The following is a 22,507-nucleotide window of genomic DNA, read 5'->3' on the forward strand; positions in this document are numbered from 1 at the left end:
CATTCAAAAATCCCTTGGGTGTATTATTCCCAGAAAACAGATGCCACTGTCCCATGAGAAGTGTCAAACCCCACACAATTCCAAGCAACTGATTAGGAATTCACAATTTTATATTCTCCCCAGTCAAAGGCAAATCGACCAATCCAACTTTACAAAAAGGTTTTATTGAAAGGATTGAAAAATATTTTGTTTCTCAACAATATTTAAAACCAAGTTTTCAATGTGTTAACAATATGTAACAGGATTTTTCATCTTTTAAAAATTCAGTACACTGTTTTATTCCATACTACAGTTGGTAACAACTTCTCCAATTTCTACCACAGGGTATTTTTTTTTTTTAAACCCACCAAATTAATTTCCCAGCTTCCATTTTGGCCCTTTGTAGATGAAAGGATTTGTAGGTGCCAGTGACTTACAAAGCCTTTTATTAAAAACTCTTAATCAGCAAACCCCCATTTTTTTAGCACAGTTTAACCAAGTTATTCTGAATAAGCTACATTAGCAAAACGAGGTTTTATTGCCAATGAAGTGAGGTGCATTTCAGGATTTTTCTGGTTCAGCTCCCCCACTCCTGGAGCAGTTTAAATGCAGAACTCCAGGGCTGCTCCAGCCTCACTCTCCTGCAGTTTGCAGATTAAAAGCCTTGGAAAGGGACTTTGCACACTCAGATCAACTTTGTGATGTGTTAACACAGCCCAGGCTGTGAAAGCAGCTGGGCCAGGGAGAACCAAGGCAGCTTTTGGAGGAAAAGCCAGGAAAGTCACTGAGCCAGGGCTGCAGCTCTGCCTGGGCTCAGCAGCCACCCAGAAAATGCCTTTTCACAGCAGGAATTGTGTACAAGCAAAGCTGCAGCAGCCTCAGAGCCAGCAATGCAGGTGATAAATTGAAAGAAGAAATTTCAAGCCAACCCCTAACGTAGCTCTGAAGTAGTTCAGTACACTTTGATTACAAATTTAATTACCTGTGCACTCTGAAAATTAAAAGTTCGGCAATTTAGTCAAGAATAGCTTTACTATTATAAAAAGCATAAATAAAAAGTGCTGAATATAGTTTTATCTTTAAAAAAATACTAAATAAGGCTCATAAATCATTTCACCTCTGCAAAATGATTTTCCACCCCCCAGTGTGCCTAGAACTGTTCATTCTCCACTCATCCACACGTTTCTCTAGACACCATAACCCTGTTCCTTCTCTCAATTATTGCATGTTTAAATAAAAATGGTTCCAAAGCAAAAAAGCCTGACACTTCTCTAGTTCAAAAAGTAACCAGTTATCAAATAACTGAATACTCTGCTTAGGAAACCCGTAAGCAGCTTCAAAACAATGATAAAACAATTACTGCAGATTCAAGTGAAAGAGAAATCCCAAAAGCTCCCTGGATATTCTCCAAGATATCCCAAAATCCATCTGGTTTTGACCAAATCAAACCAAAATTCTATTTTACAGAATGTACAAACCAAGTGTTAATTTATACCAACATGCTTTCAATGCGATTTCAGTCGTTAGCCAAGAGTTTGCTTCTCTTTTCTGGAAAAGTGCTCTCACCTGCATTTCATGAGCTCAGCCCAGGGCAGCATCCAGAAGGGATGAGACATTATTGAAACCACCAGAGGACAACAGGTCAGGCAGAGTTTGGAAATGAACCCATTTCCCATTTCCACTTTGGACCACAGAAACAACGTAAGACAATCATGAAAAAAGGTTCAGCAGAGATTCTCCCTCCGTTCCCAAGGAAATCCCACCTCAATCAGGAAATTCATTCCTTGGCAAGGTTCTGCCACAGGCATTGAACAGCTCCTGTCCCTTCCTTCAGTGAGCGATGCAGCAAGACTTGAAAATGCTGAAGTTTGGATAAGATGATCAAGAGACTGCACCACAGAGAACATAAATGTAAACATTATCCTTGGGTTTGCTGTTTTGCAATTAAAGTACAGTACAAACCCTTTTCCCCCACCCCCAACCAGTTCTTTTGTTGGGGTTTTTTGTGGTTTTTTTGTTCTTTCATAAAAGCACATACAATAAAATATGTACAGAGAGAAGTTAGAAACATTTGAAAGCATCTTAAAAAAAGTAAATGTGAGACTTAGAATATCTTGAGCGTGCTGAAGGCACCGTTGCTACTCCACTGGGAATGTGTCCTCTCATTTCTCCAGCCCACCAATGCAGAATCCCACCCTGGATTGCTCAGCACCAAGAGCTGGAAGGTATCCACGGAAGTTGAGGGCATTCAGGACCTAGAATAGGATATTTTCTTCAGGACAACAGTGAATTCAGTAGTAATTGAAGTCCAGATTCTTCTTGAACACTTGGAGAATTATTATTATTTTAACATGATAGTCTCTAATGCTACCATTTATCCCAGGGAATCAAACAAAAATAATTAGAAAAAAAAAAAACAACACATGGATGATTCTCACCAAGAGGAAGTGCAGAGCTGTGAATTAGCTCAGCTACAAACCCAGAATAATTAATGTTCATCCCTGCTGTTTGTGGGTATTCCCACAGTGCTGACAGCCAAGGGTCAGCCACTGCTCAAATGGGCACGAGAAAGAAATGTATATATAAAAAATATATATACTTTTTATTACTAGTTCCATCTATTAATAAAAAAACATCCTTTGTGGGTGTTTCTTCAGTGTGTCACACTTGCAAGTAAGAAAGTATTTTCTGGGCAAGGTGTATTTAACAAAGAGGAGCTTTTCTTTTTTTTAAAGAAAACTTCTCAGAGCCTTTCTGTTCCTAGTAGTGTTAAATGGAGTTAAAAATCTATCAAATGAAAGATTTTAATGCCACTTTTCTGCTGCCACTTTTCCCCGGTGTAGCTACATTCAGCCTACCATGGAACTGGTAAGTCAGAGGTTACAATCAAATCTGCAGATGTGGTTTTGGATAGCAGTCAGGAATGATCCACTCTCAGACTGCTCATTTGGAAGGAAATTCCCATTGGATTAGAACCATCAGAGCCTTCCACTCCCACTCGTGATGGACAGGAAGGAGCAAACCCTTCCCAGCCCCAGCAGCTGAGGGATATCAACCACAACCACAAGGCAGCTCCGGGGCGGTGCCTGCACCCAGAGCTCCAAAATCCAAGCAGAGGGGAGGGATTCTGCCACATTCCACTGCCAGGAGCCCTGCTGGGCGTGGACACTCAGAATTCTTCTTCCTCCACGGCGAAGTTGTTCTGCTTCTTGCGGACGTTCCAGTGCAGGCACTCGGCCAGGCTCTCGAACCAGTCGCTGACGGGGTCCCGGAAGCAGATGGAGGGGAGGGGGTAGCAAGAGGTAGTGATGCTGATACTGCAACAGCACAGGGCAGTCAGGCAGGGCCAGCAACAACGTGAACAACCCCCAGGCTGTCCCCACCCAGCACGGCGCAGATTTACTGCCAAACAACAGATTTCCATCACCAGCGATCACAGCTACAGCTGCTCGCAGCTGGGCTTTGAACAACCAGCAGAGCTCTGGGGACACTTTCTGTGACACCTCCACGGCATCCTGCAGCCCCTGGCATCACCCACACAGGGACAAAGGGAACCCAAGGCACCACCCTGGCCTTTGGGTTTCAGGTTTTAAGCAACAAGCCCAAAAATTCCAGACTGTAACCAAGGGCCAAACCCTGCGTTCGAATCTTTCCTGGGCACCTTTCAATTTCAAGTTTTAAGCAACAAGCCCAAGGATTCTAGAGCATAACCAAGGGCCAAACCTTGTGTTTGAATCTTTACTGGGCTCCTTTGTGGATGCTCCGAGCTCAGAGGAAATAAAACCTGCTCAGGATGGAGGGTTACACCAGCTGTACATTTCCCTTCATGGCAGCTTGTGTGGACCAAGAGGAAAAAGTGCATCCTGAATAACCAATCTGCCAATCTCCTTCCCAGAGCTGCCTTTTAACATCTCCACCACACAAACAACACAAAACTGAGGGACTTCACACCCTTCTGCCCACTCAAGGCTGCAGCAAGTGACCAGCACCACTCCCAGTTAACCCAGTTTAACTCACACGGGGTACTCCAGCACCTCTGCTCAAGGCAGCTGCTGTTGGTTTGCATCTCTCAGAATTCCTAAGATTTATCATGAAGTTAAAATTTACAGAGTTTTCTAAATATATGCCCATCTTCCTTGCCAAGCATGCAATGTTTACAGAGTCTGAACATTTCACTTGCTTTTGTGGGAAGATCTGAAGAACTCAAGTTAGAAATTAAATCCCTTTAGTGCAATTTGTGCTCTAGGAGGTGTTAGGGTTTATAAAAGCTTCTTTCTTTACTGCCAAAATCACTTTTGGCAGATGTTAGAGAATGAGGGAGCTGCATGAATCAGGATTTTCTATACTTAGAGATAATACAATCAGAAGAAAGGTTTGACCTGTCTCCATGGCATATTTCCTGCCTCTTCCTTCCATCAAACGAAACCCACGCTGTGTTCCTGGCATCTGGGGAGAGCATAATCTGAAAAACAGGAATGGTCCAAAACTCAAGAGCAAGGAACAAACACCTCCTCCACCCTCCCTCTGAGTGCAGAACCGAGTCCTTAGAATTCCACACTTGCACTGGAATTCCTCAGCTGTCCATGGCAGCAGTGCAGTAACACCAAGCAAGCTCCAAACCTTTATTTTTTGTTTATAAACATGTTTTTCTATATGCAGTAAATCCCCTTTTTATAAGTACAAGGTCATAACCCACGCAGACCTTCCAGTTCCAGCCTGTCCCTTCCTTCCAGTTCAGTTCCTGTAACTTTAATTCAGTTACAGGAGCTGACTTAGCACTTTTTTCAATAAAAATAATGAAGATAATTCAGGAAAATATATTTTAATACATAATGATTCCAAAGCTGTCAAATTTAGGAGGTTTGGTTCCTGTTTATATTACATTCCTATTAAAATAATTAACTACCACTGGCCAGTAACACCCACTGAAAGTGTAGGCTGAGAACTGTGCCATGAATAAACATTGAATTTATGTTGTAAAACAAGAACAAAAAGTCCAGAACACACTCATTTCTCAATGCTAATCCTCTAACATCCCCAGGACAAAAGGAGAAAGGAGTTCTTGGAGTTCTTCCTTGCACAAGAGTATTTGTCCAAAATACCCATTAACCAAGTCTATTTTATATCCAGTTAAGTCTTTTTTCTGCAAGACAACGTTAAAAAAACTAAATACTGAATTGCAGATAGTGCTACCAGTATATACCTAAATCTGCAATATTTTTGCATGAAAGGAGAAGTTCCGATTCCCTTCATTCATCATTTACAGACACTTTAGCCAAGATTATGGAACAATTTTCAGAATGCAAATATAGGAATTCCCATTTTGTAGAATGCTACAGAGTTACAGTCCATCAGGAAAAGTGTAAAGGATTCCACTTACATTAAGTGTGCAAACTCTTCCTAAGGAAGGCACATTCTTGAACCAGACTTGGTCTGACCCTGCCCAAAGTGAAAGGAAGCAGGAGCCACACGACGCTTCCCACCCCCCTCACATTCCTGTGGCCACTCCAGAAGCTTTTAACCCACAAAGAGAAATCAAATGAGAGAAGCCAACCTTGAGTTCCACTCCAGCAGGAACCACGATGGGTCTGAAGGACAGGGAGTGGGGGCAGATGGGGGTGATCATGATGGCAGGGACGTTGGGGTGGATCATGGAGGCTCCGGCCGCGGCGGCGTACGCGGTGCTGCCGGTCGGCGTGGACACGATCACCCCTGGGGACAGCAGGACAACAGGACAGGGCCATCAGCTCTAAAAACTGCTCTGAGGGACACCAACAAATCCCACCCTCACCCCTGGGGACAGCAGGACAACAGGACAGGGCCATCAGCTCTAAAAACTGCTCTGAGGGACACCAACAAATCCCACCCTCACCCCTGGGGACAGCAGGACAACAGGACAGGGCCATCAGCTCTAAAAACTGCTCTGAGGGACACCAAGAAATCCCACCCTCACCCCTGGGGACAGCAGGACAACAGCTCTGAAAACCAGGGATTGCTCCAAGGGACACCAACAAATCCCACCCTCACCCCTGGGGACAGCAAACAGGGCAGTGCCATCAGGATTAACACCCAGGGATTGCCCTGGGGGACACCAACACATCCCACGCTAGGAAAGTGAACCTCTCTCCTTGGATTTCACAGCTCAACTGCAGCCCAGCACACATAAAGTGAGAAACTTCCCCCCCTGACCCTGCCACGGGTTTCAGGAGTTGCACAAACTCAGGTTACACAATTTTGTAATAGTGACTTTCATTTTTTTTCTTTAAGGGTAAGAGCTTTAAAGATTAACTCCTTTCGTTCATGAGTTGAGACTGCTTGCCTTCAGCAAATCCCAGATTTCCAGGCCAATCTTTTCTGAGCTATTTCTTACCCTTACCATGAAATGCAATATCCCAAAAAAGAGCTGCTTGCCCTCACATGCCCATTAAAACAAAATCTTTCAGCACTTAAAGCTTCACTATGGGAATGAACACACCTATTTTTTGCACTGATGTTTGCTGTTTCCAGGAGAGAAAATCCCCCAGGAAAAGCCTGGGCCTGAGCTGGGCCAGGTGAGCAGCACTCACCATCTCCTTGCACTGTGGTTATCAGGTGCCCATCCAGGAACACATCCACGTTGGACAGGTAGGAGGAAGGGCCACGATCCACCACAACTTCATTGAGGACCTGCTACGACAGCAAACGTTACTCCAGCCCACTGCTGCTGCTTGGCAATGAAATAAATGTCAAAAAAATACACAGGTTTTCCAGATCTCCTAAAAATTTGTGCTGATTTAGTACCTGCAAATTAAAGTCTCTTTACACTTCTGTCCTATCGAGTGCCAGTTGAAGTTTAAGAATTGAGTTGTGAAGATTTAATTAGATCTCATTCTTAACTTTAAGAATTAAGTTTTGAAGTTGAAGAATTAGTCCCAGGAGCTGGTCACTAACAACGTGCAGGGTTTTTCTTCTCATTTATAAAAACGTTTTGTGTGTCTGACTTCAGAACTACTTCTTTGTTTTCAAAACAGAAGGAAGGTTGGACTCGAGCTTGGAGATGCTGTCCAGCCTAAACAATTCTGTGAAATTATTTCTAGAGCAAAGTGTGAGATTAGCAGCTGTGACTGCACAAAGGAAATGTGTGCAGCAGCTCCTCAGCATTTAAAGCACCCTGGGAGTTGGAGCAGCAAGACCCAGCCCCACACTGCTCGGGGAGAGCTCTAATGAAACAAACACAAATTACAAATATATTGGTTTTTTTGGCTTGTTTTGCCCTCTGACCTGATATTGCATAATTTGTTTGCCCACTTCTTTCTCCAGGTTTGCAGACACAACTCCATTCTCCTCTATCCCATTCTGCACTGTGGGTTTCTCCCTGTGCTCCTTCACCACCTTCACCTTGAGCCTGCTCCGGAGAACGAGAGCAGCGTTGCCTGGAGGGGACACACAGGGAAAACACACAAAAATGAGATGCTGGCACAGGAAATAACCCCAGCAATGACTAACACACTCTATGAAATGCCATCCAGCTATTCCTGAGCTTTCAACATTCCCAGTTTCATTCACAACATAATTGGCTACACTTGGCTGAAGCTCAAAACTGATTTTTAGTAGCAACGAGCAAAAATCAAAGCCAAATTTCAAGCCAGTCCCTTTCCACTCTTCTTATGATGTAAAAAGAAAATTTAAATTTTATATAGAGATGATTAAAATGGGAAAACACTGTTGGGCTCATGTGATCTTCAGTAAGACAAAAATTAAGCTTAAAGAAAATTAAAGTATTAGAAACATGTATTGAAAGATAATGTTCTAGTGAGAGTTTTAGACATCTTTTCAGGAATCTACTTTGGATACAATTCAAATAACCTCATATTGAAGAAACAAAGAATTTACTTCCTCAAATATTTTATTTGCCTGCCTTCTCAGTATTTAAACACTGCACTTTATTTCTATGCTTAGTTGCCATTTAACATAAATTCTACATTATCTTACACTTATTTACTCCATAAAGTTATTTCTTAGCCCTTTTTCTTTACAGAGCAGTACAGAGAGCAGCACTGTATGGGTCAGTGCAATACAGAACTTCTGGTAATTTAAATACATTTCTGGTAATTTAAGGCACATTTCTGGTCATCTAAGATTTCTCTTAATTTCAGATACATTTCTCAAGTTTCAAATCTTAAGGGCCAACCTAAAAGAGTAGATTAAGAAAAAGTAACAAACACACACCACAACTTGTCCCCTTAAATTTACCTTCTATAACCTGAGTGACTTGGGACTGAAAATTCTCAAAATTAAATGGAGTAAGAAATCCAAGGGATCCCAGATGAAAAGCCATAACTGGAGGTACACTACCCTATCAATAAAGAAAAGAGTTTTAAAGCAATTCATACTTCAACTATTTGCCTGTAAATATTGTAACTACTGATGAAACTTCAACTGTCTTTAATAAAAAACAACACATTTGACATTCTTTTCACAAGGTAAAAAAGAGGGAATGAAGAACAAAAGACAAATGCTGAACTCAGCAACAAAGAGGGGGAAAAAACACTTTTAAATACTTCCAAAGGGAATGGTTTATGGGTTTATTTCCCATAAGAACCAACCTGGAAAAGTGAAGAAGCATAAAGTAAGGTCCCATCTCCTCCCAGGCATATGATAAAGTCAATCTGATTGGAGATATCATCATAGTCTAGGAGAAACATTGAGATAAAAAGTTTTGAATTAAATTGTATCCACAATTTTAATTGCCTAACAAAAATTAGGAAGAAAAATTACAATTTGCAGCATGCAAACACTCCCTCACAAACAACTAAGATGTAACAACTGTCTACAAAAGGCACAAAAGTTTTACAAATTCAACCCAACAATTAAGAAAACACCAAGACAATAAAATACACTCCAACTGTCCTTTCAAGAAATCATTTCCATACCTTCTCTGAAGGTGCAAAATTTCTTCTTCACTGGTCCAAAATTCTCATCATTAGCTATAGCAGGGTCTTCCAATACTTTTTTTTCTACATACACTATCATGTTGTTCTCCTGAAGAGAGAAAATAAGCTTGTGAGTGACCTCCTAACAACACATTTGACTCTCTCCATAATTTCCATTAATTTAAGACATAAATAATATTTACAGTTGTGTTCTGCATCTGCTGGGTGTTTTTAATGTGTGGTCTGATCCTGATGAGAATTTTGCAGCATGCACTGACCATTTAATAATTTAAAGTTTGGAATAAAGATTACATGATACAGCAATGTTTGCTCAAGGCTTAAAGGTTTCAGCTTTTTATATCCCATTTGTGTAATTCAAACTGCAAACAGAATGAAGTCTTTACTCATTTAATTTTAAGCTTCATACTGATCTTAACTTCTGCAAGAAATTTTAGTACACCCAATGGCAGTGAGTATGAAGATTTGATTGCACAAATTCTGCACAGAATCAGCAGGTGGAGAAAGCTGAGGTGTAATTTCTATTTTCTCACCTCGGTGAGGTACACACAGAGCTCTTTGAAGGGCTGCAGCAGACTGGCATCACGGATCTTCTTAATCACAAGGACACTCTTGGGAGGTTTGTTCCATGTCAACCGCTGGCTTGCTGGATCCTGAATGTGCCTGGGGGACAAAAAAACCCCCAAACATCACCACATTTTGGTGTGACACTGGTAAAAACACATCCTCCAGGATGGGGACACAGCTCTACACACCAGGGCAGGGAAAGGCAATTATTGCCATTGCTGTGATGTTCCTGAGGGAAAAGCAATAATTCCCATTGCACTGATATTCCTAAAGGAAAGGCAATAATTCCCATTGCACTGATATTGCTAAAGGAAAGGTAACAATTCCCATTGCACTGATATTCCTAAAGGAAAGGCAGTCATTCCCATTGCAGCAATGTTCCTGAGGGAAAGGCAATAATTCCCACTGCAGGATGTTTCTGGGCTTTACTACATGGAGGTGATAAGACAGAATTAATAATTCTGGTCCCTACTGCCCTGTGAATGACCTTTGCCAACAGGGACCTGGAGAGAAGCACCACAAAAGCTCTCAGAAAAAGTTCCTCAACTGACTGACACCACTGCTTCCTCTTGTTTTAGTGCTGACTCGAAGGGGAAACATTCAATTAGGGTATCTGAAAGAGTCACAGCATAATTATTTCCCCCATCCAATACTCTAAATCAAACAGCTTAATGTAAATTTAAAATTCATTTCATTTCAGTGCTCACATTTGGGATACAAACACAGCAGGAACTAAAGGTTAATGCAGGGCTCTAATACCAATAATGCTGACAAGAAGTAGGGATTGCAGCACTGAATAAACCCAAACTAGCACCAACTTCATCCAAACAAAAGCCACTCCACCTGTTTCAGCTGTACTCACCAATTCCATCCAGTTCTACTGAATGAAAAGTTATTTGTAACTTGCTTTAAGATCTTCATGTTTTTTTCCAGGGTTCAGGCAAAAGCAACAGCTCCAAATAAAATAAAAGGCTGAGGCTTTTATCAATTATTAATAACTGCAACCTCAGAAGAATACATTTTTCCCTGAAAAATGTTCTTTTTCTTCTACTGAAGATTTCAATCAGTTCCAATAAAAAGTTGTGAGACTTTACAAAAAATCCTGTATCAAACTTGTATTCCAGATCCTCCAGGCAAGGTTTCATAAAGAAAATCTCATTTCAAGAAAAATAAACAGGTATTTGATTTCCTTTTCTCTCAAGAGCACAAGCCCCTGATCCTTTATTCGCTGAGTATTCATTCATCAAAAAGCTGATTTGCAAGTTCTAGAGCTGCTGGTTGTATTGAAAGAGACACCAAACCTTCCCTAACTTAAGCCTGCATATAAAAACGATGATTTTGTTAAAAATAATCCCTCCAGTGAGGAGAGTTTAAAAACATTACCCACAGCAGAGGGGAAAAAACACTAACAAGGCTTTGCTTATTTTTAAAACCCACAAAGCCTCGTGTGCAGCAAAAGTAATTTACAATTTGCTTTTCAAACAAGTCCTTGCCTTCAGCAGCCTGGAGGCAGCTCTGCTCCCAGCCCTGCCTGCCCAGGCTTTTCCCTGGCACAATCCTGTCCCTGTCCTTATATCCCCGTGCTGGGCCAGCCCCTGGGAGGAGCAATTCCCCAGGTCAGGTGGGTAAACACAACCTGGGCTGGCTTTGAGCAGCATTGCAGCACCCCAGGGCTCTTTACAGCACCACAGGAGAATGAGGAAGCTCGGAGTTGCCAAAAAGAGGGATCCGTGTTAGACTTTCCCAGGAAAGGGTTGGATATCACCAGGAAGGATACAGTCTACAGAAGTAGAGATTTGGGCAAATAAATATTGACTGCAATGTCTTACAGTTAACTGGAAGAGCAATTAAATAAAACTTTTTTAAAGGGGGGAAAAAAAAGCACAGACTGGTTAGGGTTGGAAGGGCTTTAAAGCCCATCCAGCCCCACCTTCCACCATCTCAGGTGGCTCCAAGCCACGTCCAGTCTGGTCTTGGTCACCTCCACGTGGGGAAGCCACAGCTCCTCTGTGCCAAGACACCCCAAAACCAGGAATCACTACTTTGGTTAAACCCTGAATTTCCTCACCTGGCCAAGTCAGGACCCATTTATTAAATATGTAACACCTGTATAGAAAGCAACACTTTATGCCACCCAAGCTACAAAATTAAAATGTTTATTTGCCCACTAAGCAGAAACCAGCCCATATTTCCACATTTATCAACAGTCTAAAAGCAAAATTGCTTTAACTGCAAGTACCAGAGACCAAACAGAAAAGTTGAAAGTACAAATTCAAACACCATCACCAAGGGAGGGAGAAGGCTTCCCTCAGATTTCACAGCACACAGAAAACAGTTCCTCTTCCTCCCCTTGTGGTGCAAAAAAGAATTTTTATTGAACTGGAAGTATGAGAGTAGCCCTTTTAGACAGCAAACTATGGACTGCAGGCCATGCCAACTTGGCAAAGCTGACCCCAGGGTGGCAATCAAGCAACATGAAAACCTCAAAAAAACAGGTAAAATCCAAACAGTGCTGAGGGAGCTGGTGTGAGAAAAGGAGTCTCAGGGGTGACCTTATCCCTCTCTACAACTCCCTGAAAGGTGGCTGTGGTCAGGTGGAGTTGGGCTCTTTCTCCAGGAAGTGACAGAACCAGAGGACACAGCCTCAAGCTGTACCAAGGGAAATATAGGTTGGGTATTAGGAAAAGGTTTTTTACAGGAAGGGTGACAAAGTTCTGGAACGGCTGCCCAGGGAGGTGGTGGAGTTGCCAGCCCTGGGTGTGTCTAACAAAGCCTGGATGTGGCACTGGGTGCCAGGCTTGAGTTGAGGTTGGAACAAAGTGGAATCAGTGGAAAAGCAAAGTGGTTTCCTTTGCCACAGAAGGAGCACAGTGCCACTGATGGGAGGAGTACTCACATAATCGTTTTAGGATTCTGCAGCATGCAGGCCTTTGGTCCAAACGTGGTCACTGGGCATGGTCCATGCAAGGAGCGTGTTCTCCTGCAGGCAGAGAAAATAATCAGCGAGTGAGAGAGATGTGCTGACAAACTGGGGCTGCTCAAACACCAAACCCTCCTTTGAAGCAGCTGCACAAAAGCAATACAGGGCAAAGTGCATTTCTTAAACCTACATGTGCTTCCCAGGCAGGGTAATTTTACAGATCTCATATTTCCAATGGCTGCAACAGTTCCACTGCTGCAGGCACATGAAAAACACTTCTATTCTGTGTTTCTCAAAGCACTACCTCTTACCTAAAAGCACATTTTTTAGGATGGCTGAATGTGGTATAAATACAGCTAAAACAGCTCAGTGAGTGCTCGTCCCCTCACTGAGGGCTTTGGGTTTCCCAGTGTGTGACTTGACAAGGAGTTCTCCAACACCTCCAGATGTTTTTAGCATGGTCAAGTCACAGTGTCTTGGTCATTTAACACCCTTAATAAATTAATCAAACAAATTCTTCAACTCTAAGGCACATGGAGATTTGTATCTGCAGTATCAGGCTGCAATTTTGAACAGGCTGAAAAAGAATTGCTGTTTTCCCCCATTTATTTCTCTAATAAAATATTTGTCTTAAAATAAACAGGGACTCTGAGGTGTCATTTATCCTCAAAATTGAATCCCACCAGGACACAGGATTATTCCTGGCTCTAGGATGAGATTATCTGGATAAAGTCAGAACTTTTCTGCCTCACCTCTCTCCCAAACTCCTCCAGAAAAGCTGGAACTGGGAGCAAAACTTGCTCAAGCCATGGAACTGTTGAAGCATTATGTGACTGCTATTAGAATTATTCTATTATAAAGAAGGGGGAAACATTTCTTTCCTGGGCTTAATTCAATCACATCTTGCTTGCAACAATCATCACTGCAGAGCCTTCTCTTGTGTGTTACGAAGTAGCTCAGACCAGCCTGATGACTCACTCTGAGAGCTAAAAATCCCTCAGAAATCTAATAAAAATCAAAACCAGATCACAGGTTAAAAGTATAATTAAGGAACAACAGCAACATCTTATTTGTTCCTTGCCTCATAAAATATGCCAGTCTCAGATTTGAATTCCAGTAACAAAACCAGAATAATTTCTTTCCCATCTGTGACTGACCAAGTCAGGTTAAGAGCACTACTAAGTGTTTAAAAAACACATTACTAAGTGTTTTATAAAGTTTACCTTATTGATATTAAACAAGAAAAATGAGCAAGGACTGACATAACAAGAGATTAACATGTCTGTCAATAAGGGCAAAGGAATAAGTCCCTGTCTACTTGTGAACAACTACCCTTGGCATTAGGATGGTTAAATAACACCCTGGCAGCATCACCTCCCACTTCTTGCTCCACTCCAGCTCTCCCAGATAACTGTGATTTTTGCCCTTTCCCAACACAGGTTATTATTTGGTGCCACTCCCAGTAATTGGCCAAATTCTGTTCCCATGTGAGGCTTTAAATATCCACATCTGACCTCCATGACATTCCAAAAGCTTCCTCTTCAAGCCCTAATTAATAACCGGTGTAAATTCTCCCTGAGATTCTACATGGTTATTAGTGCTCAATAAAGTGCTTGAGTGAGCAGAATTTTAAGTTATTCCTAGTCAGGCTGCCTTTGCTCAGAATGAGCAGCAATGCCCTGGAAATTCTACATCTTTTAGGGAAATCTACTTATCAGTTCTCAGCAGCTGGGCAGCTACCTGGAGCTGAACAGCACAGAGGAAGCCTGAGAGCAGCACTTCCTGCAAAATGCCTTGAGACCATTTAGCTCTGCAGTGAACACAGCCAGAGAATGACTGCAGAGCATCCTAATGAAGGAAAATCTCAGAAGCAATTACCCTGATTCAAACCCACAACAGACACAGCACTTCTGGCTGAAAAGGCAGCTGTTTAGCTAGAAAATAATCCACAAAAATTTAGACCACATGGTCTTCTATGTAGATTGACTGAAAGGTTTGAGTAGAGAAGGGAAAAACACCAGTTTTACAGCACAATTTAAATATCAAGCCTTACATTGGCCATACACACATCACCAGAGCTCCAACAGAGCACAGCCCTCAGAAAACACTTCCCAGAAGCATCAAATACACTGAACTACAAACACAGAGCAGTTATTTACCTAACCTTTCAAGGCTTTTAGTTTGCCTCCCTTCACCACAAACCCACCCCCTGTGCCCTTGAGCCTCACCCGTGTGTTCTCTTGCCTCCCAAGAACATTCCTAACCAGCAAAGCAGGAGCTCTGCACAGGAATTCCATCTGCTGAGCAGCTCCCTCGTGGCTCTGCCCATGTTTTAGGGACGGTCCCAGCACAAGGAAGGTGAAGTCCTGCTGTGCTCCCACAAGACCAAGACATGGCGCTGCCCCTGCCCGCTGTTCAGTATTTACAGCGGGTCCAAAGATCACCAAATCAGAAGTTCTACCCACCCTGTCCACATGACAGGAGCCTTGCAATGAGGTCAGAAAGTTGGCTCCAAAAAAAGAATGGGTGTTTCTCACTGCTCTGAAACCGCCTGCAAACACTAAGTAACTTTTTGCTGCCTCACGCACAGGTTTTTAACACACAGCACTAAAGCACTGGCTTGAGCTTTTGTAAAAGTCTAAAGAATTGTCTCTACTGTTGACTGATTATTTGTTGGAGACTGTGAGCTCTGCAGACACCTGTTTTGACAAGCCATGAAAACTTTGATTCTGAGTCTGCTCTAAGTCAACACCCCACCTTCGTTTTGAACCTTCCAAGGCACTTAAGACTCTCTCATAGCCATATTAAAAAAAAAAATAAATAAAATCGAGTTTATTTCATATATTATAGCAGCAAGGGGAGGAAGCAGGGGCCTCACCTGAATTCTTTGGTGCTTCCAAGGGCTGGTGAAGCTGACAAACTCCGTGACTTGGCTCGGCCCCGGCTGGTGCTGCCCCACTCCTCGTCGCCGTGACACGCCGAGCAGTGGTAGGCAGAGTCTGAGCTGCCATCAGCCCTGCTGGCACACAGCTTCTCCCGACTCATCTCCATGCTGGAGCTGCAGGAACCTCAGCCAGAGAGAGAAATCCAATCCCTGCGGTGGAGAGGGACAGGCAAAACCTCAGCGTCCGCAAAGGTAACGGAGCTTTCCTTTAAATTCCAATTATGGGCTCAGCTGGCTTAAAGAAAAACAGAAGATTTGCTATCACAGTCCCTCCTCTCTCAGTAGATAACATGCTGAACATCAAAAAATTACTGGAGTTGTGCTTAACATCAAGAAACTCCTGGAGTTGTCCAGAGATGAGCACTGGTGCCAAGAGGAGCCGGTGCTTTGAGCCATTTCCCTGCTTTCTGCAGCTCCTGCTCTGTGCTCAGCACTGCTGACCAAGGTGGAGCTTCCCCAGGGCCCCCACAGTGGTTTTTATCATTGTTTTTCAGCAATTAAAGTGTTTTCAAGTCCCTGCAAGAAAATCTGGAGGAGCATGTTGCACTTAACACAGTTCACACACACTAATAAAGATTTCTCCAAAGAATCTGGGAAGTTCTTCAAGGTAATCAGAAGTTCCTGGAATTAAAAATTACCAGTGTGTTCCCAGACTGAGAAGAGGCCCAGCATAGATTTGTGTCTTCAGTTACACGAGAGATAAAATTAATTTATTTTAGCTATTAAAAAAAAAAAAAAGCTTTAAATATGTGCCAAGGAATCAAGGCACAAGAAAACTATAAAGTCATGAAAAACTATAAAGTCTCTTATGAGGTGATACATATATTGAATAGATAAAATAGAATACTCTAAGAGAAAAAAAAAAAAAAAACCCAAAAAAACCCCTGTCAGATAATGCAACAGAAATAACCTTAATAAGCCTTAGCTTTTAAAATAAAAGAGGTTAACACCAAGCTGAGGAGAGACAAAAACAAGCTGGAGAACAATACCTAACTTAACTGATTTTTGACAAATTTGAGAGATGATCCAAAACAAACAGGACAAAGAAGGACAAATATGCAGTATTTCAGTTCCACGAACAGCCAGCACAAATGAGAGATAAACAGCTGGTTAGAGCACAGCTTTGCAGACGTAAAAAAAAAAAAAAAAAAAAAAAAAAACAAACCACAAAACCAAAACAAAACCCAAACTTGAAATAACTGCAGAAGTTGTAGAGGTCTTGTGGGCAAGTTCTCGTCATTACTTGAAGGAAGTAGAGAAGAAATCTTATCAGAATAAAAATAGAAACCAACTTTCAGTGTATGAACAAACACTAAACCATAAACAAATAGTATCCATGAGCGTGCAGCCCAGAGGAACAGCACATTCCTCAAGTCAGTTGATTCCAACACAGGGGGAAAAAAGTTGGTTCAGTAAAAATTTGCAGATGTTTTTTCCAATGGTTTCATCACTTTGGATGAAGCTCCCACCTCATCCTGCAGAGAGAGGTACTAAACATTGGTGCAACCACGAAAATTGTTTGTGGCTCTGGGAAATCATCACACAACGAGCAGATCTGGGGTGAAAGTTCCCAGAGAATGGCAAACCCCCTAACTTCACCACAACTCCAACGTGCAAACAACAAAATGCAGCTGTAATTTTAGACTCATTACTAAATTAGACAGCACTGCCACCTAACCAAATTAGAAAGTGCTTTAGCTCCAGCTGTAGCTTAGGCTGACCTGAGGAGAGCATCACTACAAAGAGGTGCAATTACTGCCAGCCATTAATGATTTATAGCACCCTGCCCTTGAAAGGGACCAATGCTTAACTGGGGGTTGCTCATTGCTGTGTCACTTGTGACGACCACGGCTTGGGAAACAGCCATTGCAACAGACTTGCAATTTTGTCCAGCTAAGATTAGCAAAATATACCTCTATTTTTAGACAATTCAAGCTCATATATAAATTTCGTGCCCATAAGTTGAGCAAGGGAGGCAGAGAACAATAATTTATGTAATAAGCAAGAAGTGTTACCATGTGACTTTGACTGAAGAATGTTCATCTGACAGATGCTGACAGTAAAGAAAATGAGATTAGCACAGAACTGGAAGTAAGAAGAGTACAGACATACTAAATACAGCCTAAGAACTTGATATTCCCTCCATGTAATACCTTCCAATTCAGGATGTTTTAACTACAGCTTACACCATGCACTGTTTAATTAACATTCCCTCACAAGACCTTTATTGAATAAGCAGACTTGACATAGGACAAAACTGCCACTGAAAGCTTCCAGGATTGGATCCAAAAAACCTTTAAGCACATGGTAACAAACTAATGAAAAGGCTGCTCTGTTTTAAATCATGCCCAAAATAAAAACAACACAAGAAAAGCAAATATTTAAATGTCCAGCACTGCACAATGGAGGACAACTGAGAAAGTGTCAACATTTAACAACAAATATCTATGATGGTGACACAGCAGCCAGGTGAGCCACCACTCACATGTATCCAACTCCAGTTTTGCTGTAGTTTCCCATTACTAATTTCACTCAATGTTCCCCTGAACAAGAACTTCCCAAGGGTTTCATCAAACCTTTATACAAACCCATGACATCCCCCAAAGGAGCTGCAAGGCTGCAAATCACCCAGGGATTTAATTTTATTTTATAACGACCATGCTTGTAAGCTGTTCTTTCGTAACGAACTTTTCCTGTTAAATACCCTGCCCTAAGTCATCCTGGTTAAAGGATTACTGTAGGGTCCATCCCGACAAAGTCCTCCCAGCGCTTTAACCCCCCTCTAAGGCCGCAGCATTTGTACTGATTTCTTAAAAATTATATCAATAATTCAAAACTCATTTTGCACTTTATTACTGACTTTCTCTTGGGGCTTAAGAGGACAATGTTCTAAACAAAACTGTACCTCTCGTCCCATTGCTTCAGAGCACTGTGTGCTTGATCACTGTGCTCTGTGGAGCTTTCTTTTGTTGGATTTTGCTGAATAAAGCACTCCAGCAGAGGAGACGTGCCTATGACTCTATCCCGAAGGCACCAAACCCCCTCTCACACACACAAATGAAGAACTCCATCAGACAGACAAAGCTTGGTTTCGTTTAGAACTTCATATTCCAGGGAGCCTGCAGAAAACCAAAACCCCTGCTAAAACCCGGCAGCCTAGCAGCATGCACAATTTTAGCTTTTGACAACACACCCAAATGCTATTTCCACCAAAACCCGGGCAGTTCGAGCATCACGTGTGCGCTGCCCAGGCAAAACAAAACAAAAATCCCTTCGTTAACCCTTCCTCTGCCAGCACGGACCGGGCACGAACCGCCCAAACCCAGGGCCGGACCCTCGGGGGCAAACAGCGGGGCCGGCCCTGAGGGAAGGGTCATCCTTCCCCGGGGGCAAACAGCGGGGCTGGCCCTGCGGGAAGGGTCATCCTTCCCCGGGGGCAAACAGCGGGGCCGGCCCTGAGGGAAGGGTCATCCTTCCTCGGGGGCAAACAGCGGGGCCGGCCCTGAGGGAAGGGTCATCCTTCCTCGGGGGCAAACAGCGGGGCTGGCCCTGAGGGAAGGGTCATCCTTCCTCGGGGGCAAACAGCGGGGCTGGCCCTGCGGGAAGGGTCATCCTTCCCCGGGGGCAAACAGCGGGGCCGGCCCTGAGGGAAGGGTCATCCTTCCTCGGGGGCAAACAGCGGGGCTGGCCCTGCGGGAAGGGTCGTCCTTCCCCGGGGGCAAACAGCGGGGCTGGCCCTGCGGGAAGGGTCGTCCTTCCCCGGGGGCAAACAGCGGGGCTGGCCCTGCGGGAAGGGTCATCCTTCCCCGGGGGCAAACAGCGGGGCCGGCCCTGAGGGAAGGGTCATCCTTCCTCGGGGCTGCCCAGGGGGATCCCGCGGGCTCTGCCGGAGCCAGCCCGCAGGGATGAGGGAATGCGGGACTTAGCACACACACGGGCACGGAGCGGCCCCGGCGGGGACCGGCACCGGGCAGTGGACACGGGGACCGGCACCGGGCAGGGGACACGGGGACCGGCACCGGGCAGGGGACACGGGGACCGGCACCGGCAACACGCAGCGGGCGGACAGAGCGACGCGCACCGCGGACACACACCCGCTCCGCTCCCCCCTCAGGGCCGCCCCGCTGGGCTCCCCCGACTCACGGCGTGCTCAGGGCCGGGCCCCGCGGCGGCGCTGGGCGCTGTGAGGGGCGCTGTGAGGGGCGCGGGGCCGCCGGGCCCGGCGCGCCTCCATCGTCCCTCCCCGCCGCCCCGCGCAGGCGCGCTGCCGCCGCGGGCCCGGCGCGCAGGCGCGGAGCGGCGCGGCTGCGCGCGGTGATTAGCGCCGATTAGCGGTAATTAGCGCTAATTGGCCACGGGTGCGGCGCGGGGCGGCTGGGTGGGCTGTGGGTGCGTAGCGGCTGCCTGAGTGGCCGGGATCGCATCGGGTTATAGCCGCGGTGGAGGTGCCAGCGGGGAACGTGGGCAGCGCGCACGTTCAGCCAGCCCAAGCCCCTCACGCCGCCGCATTCCGGCCGTAGCGCGCCCTCATCTCCAGCCATCCCATCCCTCCAGCCGCCGAATTCCAGCCATCCCCATCCCTCCTACCATCCCGGTCCTCCAACAATCCCCCGCCCTCACCTCCAGCAATCCTACGCCTCGAACACCTCCAACTTCCAACCACCTCACACCGCCGGGTATCCCTCCTCTCCAACCACTCCACACCGCCGGCTATCCCTCCTCTCTGGCCATCCCTCCTCTCCAACCATCCCACACCGCTGGCTGTCCCTCCAACTTCCAACCACCCCACACTGCCGGCTATCCCTCCTCTCCAACCACCCCACACTGCCGGCTATCCCTCCTCTCCAACCACCCCACACCGCCGGCTATCCCTCCTCTCCAACCACCCCACACCGCCGGCTGTCCCTCCTCTCTGGCCATCCCTCCTCTCCGGCCACCCCACACCCCTCACCTCCAGCCGCCCTACCGTCCCACTCCTGCAGCAATCCCACACTTCCTACCTCCAACCCTCCAAACATCCCACCATCGTGCTCCCCAAGTGTCCTACCTCTCACCATCCCATTCCTCCAGCCACCTCACCTCTCACCATCCCACCTCCTCAGCTCCACCATCCCATCCCAGCCCTCCAACCATTTCACTTCCCACTATCCCACATCTCCACCATCCCATGCCTCAAACTATCCCACCCGCATCCTTCCACACCTCCCACCATCCCATCCCTCCAGCCATTCCACCTCTCACCATCCCATCTCCCACTCTCCAACCATCCCATCCTTCCAAATACCCCATCTCCCCTCATCCCATCCCATCCCTCCAGCCATTCCACCTCTCACCATCCCATCTCCCACTCTCCAGCTACCCCATCTCCCCATCCCACACCCCAACCCTCTCACCTCCACCGTGCCCTCTCAGCTCAGGCACAGACTGCACCATCCCCTGCTCTCCTCCTGCCTTTTGCCCTGCAGCTCTCCCCACGCCCTTGGCCAAGGGTGTGGCTGTTGGCACATCCCTCACACCCTGCTCTCATCTCCCTACGTGTCACGAACTTTTACCTTCATCTGGCTTTTCATCATCGGTACAATGTCCTTTGACACAAAACTGCTTGACAGCCCACACCGCTTTGTGAGGATCACTCCTTTCAAATACAGGCATAAAGTGGTGAAAAAAAACCAAACATCCTCCAGTCTGTAGTTGAACTGAAAAAAATTAAAAGGTTCTGGTACTTCAAAATCATCAGGAGCTTTGTCACAACTTCAACAGGAGGATCAAGCCCCTGGGTGGATGCCAGCAAGAAAACAATTCTTCATTTACCAAACCTAGTTTCAAAATTGCATCTTCTGCTTTAAAGGGGCCACACTCATGGGATAAATCACACCAGGATGAACCCAGACAGTAAGAGCAAGTTACACCATAAGAGAATGTGGCACTTGGGGAATTTTTTTTTTTTTTTCTTCTTCTTCTTCCTTTATGTAGTAATTTGTTTTTGGGGAACCAGGGAGCTGTAAATAACTGATGGCCAGTAAAGGCTGAAACAAACTTGAAAAAGAGGAAGCAGTTGCTAGATGTGGGAAAATACCACTGGCCATGTTACACCACTCTTGAAAGTACAGGATTTTGAGGCAAAATTTCTATTTAGTCCTTCATTCCAGAGGCCAGTGTGCCAGGAATTAAGGCAACAGCACACAGCTCTGTGGAGTTAATGAGATCTCAGAGCCTCAAATGTCTTAATTGTGCTGAAAGGGATTCTCAAGGTGTAAAGGGACACCAGAACATGACACTAGGCAGGAATTCAGCTTCAGGGAGTCAAAGCATTGCCCTGAAACCCGAAGTGAAAAACCATCCCAGGAGAGATGCTCGGACACAGGAGCTCTGCCAGCCACCACTCACTGACCGAGGCTGGCTCTTGGGATGGACTTTTCCAAATTCACCAGGGTGAAAGTGATAAACCCCCACTAGAGCCACGACAATTTACAAAAAGAAACCCTTCAAGTGGCAGGTGGCTCTTCCCACAGCGCAGCTGCTTCCCTGCTGTTGCCCAACATTTTGTAAGAGGCCTGAACTCTGCAGCAGGAGCAGCTCTTATCCCTGGTAATTGGTGGAGATAAGACTGCTAAGCAGCTGAGCCTGTCCTATTTATAAAAGGGCTGCTGTTAAAACAGCAGCTCTGAGCTGGGCAGCGACCTTGGGAGCTCTGCTTGGGTGTTGGGATGAGTGTCCCGGGCTGTGACAGCTCTTTCCTCCCCACACTGCAGCGACAGGACAAACAGAAGGTTTTAAGTCCCTTTTAAACATCTCCTCCCTGACACCATGAGCAGAACGCTGTAGCTCAGCACTCTAAGCCAGGTTGTGCTTCCTTTCTCTCAGGGAAGAAAACAAAGAGAAATGTTGGTAGGAACTTGAGAAACGAGCATAAAAACATTCTGCTGGGTTTTTTTTCCTACTGGGGTTCTCAGTTCCTAGAAATAACAGAAAAGATAATTTCACAAAAATGCTGTTGTTTGACAACTTGCACAGATGTGCCTGGTACAGAAGCTCAGTTCAGCCTCCACCTACACCCCAAACCTACCTCCAACAGGAGGCATTTCCACTGAGCAGGAAGCAATTAGCAAATTGCCTCTATTAACATCTAGCAGAGTGGAAGAACATAGTTCTTACCTCTCAACCCTA

At 45.1% G+C, this 22,507-nt stretch overlaps 1 protein-coding gene across 7 annotated transcripts; it reads right to left on the reverse strand.

Annotated features, from left to right (window-relative positions):
• Nucleotides 1-142: 142 nt before the first annotated feature.
• NADK (NAD kinase) lies at nt 143-21,024 on the reverse strand. Of its 7 annotated transcripts, none has more exons than XM_085558747.1 (12): nt 20,893-21,024; nt 15,275-15,490; nt 12,373-12,456; nt 9,443-9,572; nt 8,892-9,000; nt 8,565-8,650; nt 8,212-8,314; nt 7,240-7,391; nt 6,546-6,645; nt 5,534-5,691; nt 4,359-4,441; nt 143-3,296 (listed from the first exon to the last, which is right to left on the reverse strand). In XM_085558747.1, exons 2-12 carry the CDS (start codon nt 15,445-15,447, stop codon nt 3,149-3,151), a joined length of 1,326 nt encoding a protein of 441 aa, XP_085414873.1. In that variant the 5' UTR covers nt 15,448-15,490; nt 20,893-21,024; the 3' UTR covers nt 143-3,148. The 7 variants fall into 7 exon arrangements, with proteins under 7 accessions (XP_085414873.1, XP_085414870.1, XP_077644252.1 ...); XM_085558744.1 differs by lacking the exon at nt 20,893-21,024 and adding an exon at nt 20,734-20,830; XM_077788126.2 differs by lacking the exon at nt 20,893-21,024 and adding an exon at nt 19,484-19,603.
• Between the last annotated feature and the right edge of the window lie 1,483 nt (nt 21,025-22,507).

The sequence above is a fragment of the Lonchura striata genome, chromosome 21, assembly GCF_050655825.1.
Source record: "Lonchura striata isolate lonStrDom1 chromosome 21, ASM5065582v1, whole genome shotgun sequence".
In the NCBI taxonomy this organism is placed as follows: Eukaryota; Metazoa; Chordata; class Aves; order Passeriformes; family Estrildidae; genus Lonchura; species Lonchura striata.

Bases quoted from the DNA above. Each gene is read 5' to 3' on its own strand.
- NADK (XM_085558747.1), bottom strand. From the start codon at position 15,447: ATGGAGATGAGTCGGGAGAAGCTGTGTGCCAGCAGGGCTGATGGCAGC. The intron at 9,001-9,442 runs GTGAGAAAATAG...TTCTCTCTTCAG, and splicing joins TCTGTGTGTACCTCACCGAG to GAGAACAACATGATAGTGTA. The intron at 6,646-7,239 runs GTCAGAGGGCAA...CTGTCGTAGCAG, and splicing joins AACAAATTATGCAATATCAG to GTCCTCAATGAAGTTGTGGT.